Source organism: Anabrus simplex, chromosome 14, assembly GCF_040414725.1.
Source record: "Anabrus simplex isolate iqAnaSimp1 chromosome 14, ASM4041472v1, whole genome shotgun sequence".
NCBI classification, from domain to species: domain Eukaryota; kingdom Metazoa; phylum Arthropoda; class Insecta; order Orthoptera; family Tettigoniidae; genus Anabrus; species Anabrus simplex.
Genome location: NC_090278.1, coordinates 45588282 through 45595877, shown reverse-complemented (window position 1 = coordinate 45595877; position 7596 = coordinate 45588282). Strand labels below are relative to the sequence as shown.

At 41.3% G+C, this 7596-nt stretch overlaps 1 protein-coding gene across 1 annotated transcript in view; it reads left to right on the top strand.

Annotated features, from left to right (window-relative positions):
- The first annotated feature begins 2245 nt into the window (after positions 1–2245).
- LOC136885398 (zinc finger protein 585B) overlaps positions 2246–7596 on the top strand; it is a 44989-nt gene continuing 39638 nt past the window's right edge. Inside the window, exons 1-2 of the mRNA XM_068230273.1 lie at positions 2246–2380; positions 2521–2632. Coding sequence (XP_068086374.1) covers positions 2564–2632 — 69 coding nt within the window. The 5' untranslated portion in view covers positions 2246–2380; positions 2521–2563. The remainder of the gene's footprint in view (positions 2381–2520; positions 2633–7596) is intronic.

Here is a 7596-nt window from a genome sequence, read left to right as displayed (position 1 = left end):
GCAATCCAACACAGCCACCTCTTTAAACACAAATTTATTGCCGTTTACTTTGAAGCCTTGTACATCAACTAATAATGTTCTTGAGATGATGGAACAAAGCACTCTACTCTCTATCACAGTATGTTAGAGACTAAAGAAAAATTCACACTCACGCCATCTATAAAGGCTTGAGTTTACTAGAGAGTAACCTTGATAAAGAAGAAGTCTAAGCATGCATAACCGGGTCAACGTCATCGCTGCAGGTTAAAAACAGAATAATCTTAATATGGCACGTGCCCAGCCCCGTCGGAGACAGTCTGTCGGATGGAGGCGTAAAGCCTTAAGCAGAGAAAAACTGGGCCAGTCCCCACGAAAACAGTGTCTGTGAGGACAGGCCCCTTCAAAATGGCGTCTGTGTGTGGTTAGGCGTGCTCATGTACGCAAGGATATGACTGACGTCATGTTATGTCTGTCATATGGCGACGTAAAGTCATAAGGAGACCACTCGATAACACAGGTACACAACTAATTTGTCTGTCGGATGGAGATATAAAGAATTAAACTGACCTCTTAAAATCACAGATAACGACTGTGTAGTTGGACCCCTCAATATTAGGCCCAAGATAGCGTCTGTGTATGGCCCCTCCGAAATTGGGGGCGGAAAGTATATCTAACTGTAAAACTGAGTCTCTAAGCCCTATGTAGTTAGGCCCCTCCAAGATGGCGTTGGAAGAGGCATGTGTCAATAAAACTGGGCCTGATGTAGTTAGACCCCTCCAAGATGATGTCAGGAAGGGCATCTGGCCATAAAACTAGGTTTGGTCATATGTGCCCCTCTGGTGGGGAGGATCAAAATGGCGACGGGAAGGTCATCTGATCGTAAAACTGTGCCGTATGTAGTTATACTCTCCAAAATGACATTGGGAGGGGCATCTGGCCGTAAAACTACAGTAGGCCCTGTGTAGTTAGGCCCCTCCATGAGGTTAGGCTTGTTCTCTTCTGTGAATCCATTTGCCTTACTACTCAAGATGGCGTTGCGAGAATCCCCATTGCCCTACTACACAACATGACGCCGGGAAGCTCATCTAACCGTTAAAGTGAGGTTAGGCCCCTCCAAGATGGAAACTGTTGCCGTCGGGGAGGGCATCTGCCCGTAAAAGTGAGGTTAGCCCCCTCGAAGATGGCGACTGTGAGGTTAGGCATGCTCTCTTATGCAAAATCCGCGTCAGGCAGGGCAAATGGCCGTAAAAATGAGTTTAGACCCCTCCAGGCTTGCTGTCCTATATAAAATTCACGCCGCGAAGGGCAACTGACCGTAAAAGTGGGGTTAGGCCCCTCCAAGATGGCGTCTGTGAGGTTAGGCTTGCTCTCTTATGCAAAATCCGCGAACCGGCATTGCACTAGTACTATACTAGGGGCCAATGACATCGGATGAGAACGGGCATATGTACACTACTAGGGGTTAATGAACTCGGGCGATGATAGCACAAAATAATGTTGAAGAGGTGACTTAGAACATACAAAGCCCTATTACTAACTCAGTAAGAAACCTGTTAATAGGAAGGTTTAAACACTTCAGCGAAACCTTAACGGCAAAACCAAGAAAGCGGTGCAGTTTCTGATTATGGAACTGCTTTCAAAAACTTTGGCACACTGAAATTGCATGTTCCATTTGAGAAGGTAGTGTAGAAATTATGATTTGTAAAAATCAGTGTGAAATATGAGTGGATTTAAGGTAAAAATGTTTTATTTGTACGAAATGTGCGCATTTGAAAATTGAGGAAATAGTAGGGACTTTACTATGAACCTGATGACTGATTGTCGATTGGCTTGCTGCCCACCGTCAGCTACTTATCTGCCGGCCTTGTAGTACGGATCGAAGTTTCTCAGAAGCAGAAACAATAGAAAGTAGGAACATTGGATTTCAATCAGCGAAGCCCTTTACATTATAAAGTCGAAGAAAAAGAGTACCGGTATTGGATTTCAATATTTGACGGTAAACTGATGCCATTTGCCACGTAATACTTACACATTGAGATAATGTTACTTGGTCTGAAGTGTAAACCACCTAATGGTCAAAAGCATAATAATTGTTCGGTGGGTGGTTTAACTCCATAGAACTTCAGCAAATTCTTCACCCACTACTGGGCCAGCGGTTTGTTTTTGATATGGGCGGCTTGTAATAATGTATGTCAATGAGGTATAATTCTGAATGTCTTCAGTAGCAGTCTTACTGTCTTCCCGTGCAGCACTTAGACGGTAACGTACAGAAACTGATAGAGAATTACATTTTGTTTTGTTCCCTACTTTCATGACCTGGAACACTTATATTTTTGTAAATGTATCTGCACAACTAATGTTTTAATAAAACATGCACTTTTTGTACAACTATTTAAAAGTGGTGATTGGCAAGATATGTAGGCCTATTATTTTCTCCTGAGGAAGTGAAATATTAACTTTTCCAGCAGGTTGTCTCATTAAACATGGCATAAACAGTACTAAAAGTGTAGATATCTGAATCTTGTTCCTGGTCTTTTTCAGCCTCTGAAACCTTTCTCAGTCTTATTGAAAATTGTTGGAAATTATGGAAGATCCTCATTTCATCAAATGCGAGCCGGATTGGCTGTCAGTCACTGAATCATCTCCTAATCTAGTAAGTGAACATAATGAGCATTTAGCATTTTACAAACAAGTACTGGTAGGTAACATTTTTATAATTACATTGGCAAAAGTTCAATATTGTCCTCCTGTAGAGTGTGTTACACTGGGCATGCTTTCATGTTGTTTGCAGCTACATAACTTGTTTGGACAAGGCTACCATTCAGCTAAATCCCAGGAGAGATTGGTATAGTGATGAAGGGTGCTTAGCAAAAAGCCTCTCAGTCTAATTTATAGTAATAATAATAATAATAATAATAATAATAATATTAACAGCACATAACTTACAGTCACTCACCAGTATTGTATCACAATAGGTAGTGAAATATTTACTTGTTGTATCCTGGGAGTGATACCATGTGGAATTTATACCAGTGTTCCTTCACCTGTCTACTTCTGAAAGTGCTGCCAGTTCCATGATATAAAAGTTAGGCCTACTCTTTAGTTGTGGTGCTGTATAGGCTTTTGGGCTTATGCCATGTCAAGAAAATAAGCTGAAATTCTTTACGTTTTGCAGAGAACTTTGCTCTGCATCGTCAGAAGAAAATATCGACTGTCCACAAGAAAGGCTTCTTAAACAATGACTTTTAGAAATTTAGACATTATAATAGAAGTGAAAATGGTACGTTCATTCCTCACCACATGTCTCCTTGGACGTAGCACAGCACTAGCGTTCAAAGCGGAATCTGATCAAGCCATCACAATCACACTAAGCAGTTCACATAATGTGTTTGTGTAACATATGACATAGACAGGTGTATGATATAGACACAAGCCTGGAATGAAATATCCGGCGATGAGGAACGTACGAATTTGGAAAACACTGAGATGAATTAACAGTAGTCAAGGGACAGGGAAGGGAACCACCTACATAAATCCTTAATGGCTGGCAACCAGGTATTACTTACTTGATAGTCATTGTCCCTGTTGAAATTGTTAGGATTTCTATGTATATCCACAGCTTCCCATATAATCCCGGACATGTAGTGTCTGTTGTGGGTAAGAGCTCGAGCATCTTGGAACATGACATCATGACCCGACTATAGAGAGTGCTGAGCTATTGCCGATTTGTCTGCTTGTTTGAGACAAATAGTACGTTTATGTTCCTTGATACGGGTACGAGTGGACTGGCATCTTTGGCCGATGTATACCTTGCCACAAGTACAGGGAATTTTGTATACCCCAGGATGTAAAAGTGGGGGACAATTTGTCCTTGGTTATACTCAGACTGTGAGCAATTTTAGTGATGTTGCCAAACACAGTTTTTATATAGTGTTTGCAGAGGACCTTGGCAATTTGATCTGTGGTGTTGTGAATGTCCAGCAAGTAGGCAAGTCCCTTCACTTCTTCCTTCTGTGAGCTTTGCTTTGTCGTTTCTCTGTGATGCAGGGCTCTATGAATCTGCTAGTCGCTGTAACCATTTCCCTTGAACGTGACTTTGAGCGTGTCTATCTCCACCTGGATATTTCATGGCTCACAAATTCGTCTCGCCCTCTTGGCGAGTGTTGTGAGAATGTCTTGTTTTTGTGCTGGAGGGTGGTGAGAATCTGCATGAAGACAGCGGTTTGTGTGGGTAGGCTTACGATAGACGGTATGTCCTAAGGAGCCGTCCGGTTTCTTTCTTCCTGGAACGTCCAAGAAAGGAAGGCATCTGTCCGACTCAATCTCCATAGTGAATTTAAATAAATTATGCTGCTGATTTAGGTGGTTTAGAAGCAGATGAAGTTTCTCAGGACCGTCTGTCCAAACCACAAAGGCATCATCATCATACCTCCACCATATCATAGGTTTGACAGGCGCTGAATCAATAGCCTCCTCCTCAAAATACTCCATAAAGAAATTAGCCACTATGGGCAAAAGTGGACTTCCCGTAGCCACTCCGTCCATCTATTCGTAAAAATTCCCACCCCACAAGAAATAGCTGGAAGTCATGCAGTGGTAAAATAGCTTAGTAATGTCCTCAGGGAACAGGTATTCAATGAGAGACATGACCGAGTCAATCGGCACTTTAGTGAACAAGGACTCCACATCAAAACTCACCAAAAGTGCATAAGTTGAAGGGTTATGTTGATAGCTTGTTGACAAAATACCAAGAGTCCTGGACATATGATTCAGTACGTCCTATATGTGGCTGAAGCAATTTGTTTAGGTATTTAGCCAGAGCATATGTAGGAGAACCTATCGCATTAACAATAGGTCTGAGGGGAACATATTTTTTATGGCTAATAGGCAGTCCATATAATCTGGGTGGCACTGCATCCCCTGGGAATAGATGTTTAGCCTCCTCTCTTGGTATTGAAGATTGCCTTAAGAGCTTCACAGTGACATTGGGCACATGAATGTTGGGGTTACGTTAGCTCAGTCTGTAAACAGGCTCTGAAATTATAGCTGAGATCTTATACTCATCAGTGTCCATAACGAGTGTCGCATTACCCTCATCAGCTGAGAGAATGGTCAGTTCAGAATCATCTCTAAGTTCCTGCAGAGCTCTCCTTTCACTTCTTGTTAAATTGGGCGCGGGTACAACAACTGACCTTATGAGTCTCACACGTCTGTCTTAACTCCTCAGCCTCATCTGTAGGTAGTTTGTGGATGGCTGCCTCAACAGAGTTAATTAACTCCTCAGTGGTAATTTTGGAGGGAGCAGCAGCGAAATTAAGGCTCCTAGCTAGAACTGCCGTTTGGTTCTCTTCCAAGGATTTTTTGGAAAGATTGACGACAGTTTTACTAGCATCCGTGTTCATGCGAGAGACCGCCTGTTTCTGAGCTAGTCGGAGGAACTTTGATCTTTGTCTGAATGACACCTGATTGAATTTTCCTTCAGCCTGTGTAGCAGTAATGCAATCAAAAGTAAACCACAATTCCTGCGAGAGAGTGTTGCTTAACAGCAGGTGTAAATGAAACAACTCTCGAGAGACTGAGTCCAGTTCCTAACGAGTGTGTTGCACTCTCTCGATCACAACAGACTTGCTAGCATGTTGATATATTCTCCTGGCCTTCGGTGTATTTAACGTGTGCTTCAGCTTCACACAGTTGGGAATGATGTTATGGTCGCAGAAGAAAGAAGAATAGACTTCTTTCTCCTTAATTTGCTGAATTTTGAAGCTTTCTTAAAAGTACCCTCTCCATAGAGGTTTTTAATATTGCCATTGATGCTTTCTTGTGGGGATGGAGATTTTTACGAATAGATGGACAGAGTGGCTATGGGAAGTCCCCTTTCGCCCACAGTGGCTAATTTCTTTATGGTGCATTTTGAGGAGGAGGCTATTACTTTGGCGCACATCAAACCTATGATATAATTATAGATAGGAAAAGACTTCCACCTCATCAATATTTATTGTAATGATTTACTACAGTACTGGTTTCGACCCCCTTTTTGGGGTCATCTTCATCTGAACAATACATTCACATACAGATTATGAAGCAATGATTGAAATTACTTTTGTCTGGAGAACGCCATATGATAACAAATGTTTGTAATCGAAACCGACTTTCAACCTATTTGGTCGTGTTATGTACATTCAGTACTTGTTGAAGAGATGTTAAGTACAGAACAAAAATGGCCAACCAGACACCAGTGAGACCCGAACCCACAACCTCCCGATTTCGCGTCGGTTGCTCTACCAATTGAGCTGTGGTGGCCTAGGCCATCTTTGTTCTGTTTTAAAGGATCTAAGCTACAGGTCTGGCACAACTGCCATTTTTATTCTGTACTTAACATCTCTTAAACACGTACTGAATGTATGTAACATGACCTAATGGGTTGAAAGTCGGTTTTGATTACAATACGGTCGTGAAAATTCAACAAATGTTTGGTTACGTCCAAATGGGGCATGTCTAAATGGGAGCTGACATGTATGTCGCTATGTGTGACAGTGCAATTTTATGTCTGCAATAATATGCTTTAGATCTTAAAATTGGTTTATGAAACTCTATCTCCACTCAAAACTATCTTAGGTAACAAAAACAATATATGTAGGAACACTTCATGCACATGAACGTTCGTGTCTTGCATATTATTGAGTTTGTCTGTTGACTTCTGTGTTCAAGTCTTTTCTTCATAGTTGTATACTTGTTTGATGCTTTGGAGCTTGAATAATATGATTTGCATGTAAAATTATCTTATTATTTGTATAAAAGATTTTGTCTTCCTATATGTACACAGAATAAAACACTTCCCAAATTTAAAAAGAGTACCAGGCGTATAGATACAATTAGGATGAAATGTATATTCAGCTCTGCTGTATGTTGAATCCTGTTGTTTTATGTTAAAATTGAATTATGTTGTCCTGTGACATTTGTAAAATTTGAGTGGCATTGGACTCAAAATGGGGGCTCCTTTCCCATCTGTAGCTGTGCAGTAATGTTATAATTATCTGTGAAGATAAGACTGAGCTGTGAGTGATATTTTTTGTTGGAGGAATGTCTAAGGATTGTGTGTGCTAATTTGAATATGTACTTATGAGTGTGGTTGAGTTGCGTTTGGTATGTGAGCTCGCTGTGTAGTGTTTGCGTTCGTCTTGGGCTCATACCAGCTGCTGTGAGGGGAAGGGAAGGAGGGGTAGGGAGAGCTGCTGTTGTGGGGGTAGGGGTGGAGCTAGATTTGTCGTTTGATGTTTCTCTGTCGCGTGTCATGTTTCGTTTATTGATTATCTAAACGGTACAGTTTTTTAGGGCAGGGATGAGTGTATTGAAGGTGATGTTAGTTTTTTCTGTAATTTCATTAATGTTGAAATTTGGATTGGTATACTGATCTAGAGAAATGTAAAATTCTTCTGTTATGTTGAGCAGGGGCCCTTGCGGTTTATGTTCAGGATTTGCATGTCGTTCTCGATGTTTGTGAAACTGTGTTCATAGTCTTCGATATGTTGGCCTATCGAGGAAAAATGGTTGTGTTTTATAGTGTTTATGTGTTCATTATAGCAAGTCAGAAAGTTCCTACTGGTGCGTCCAACGTAG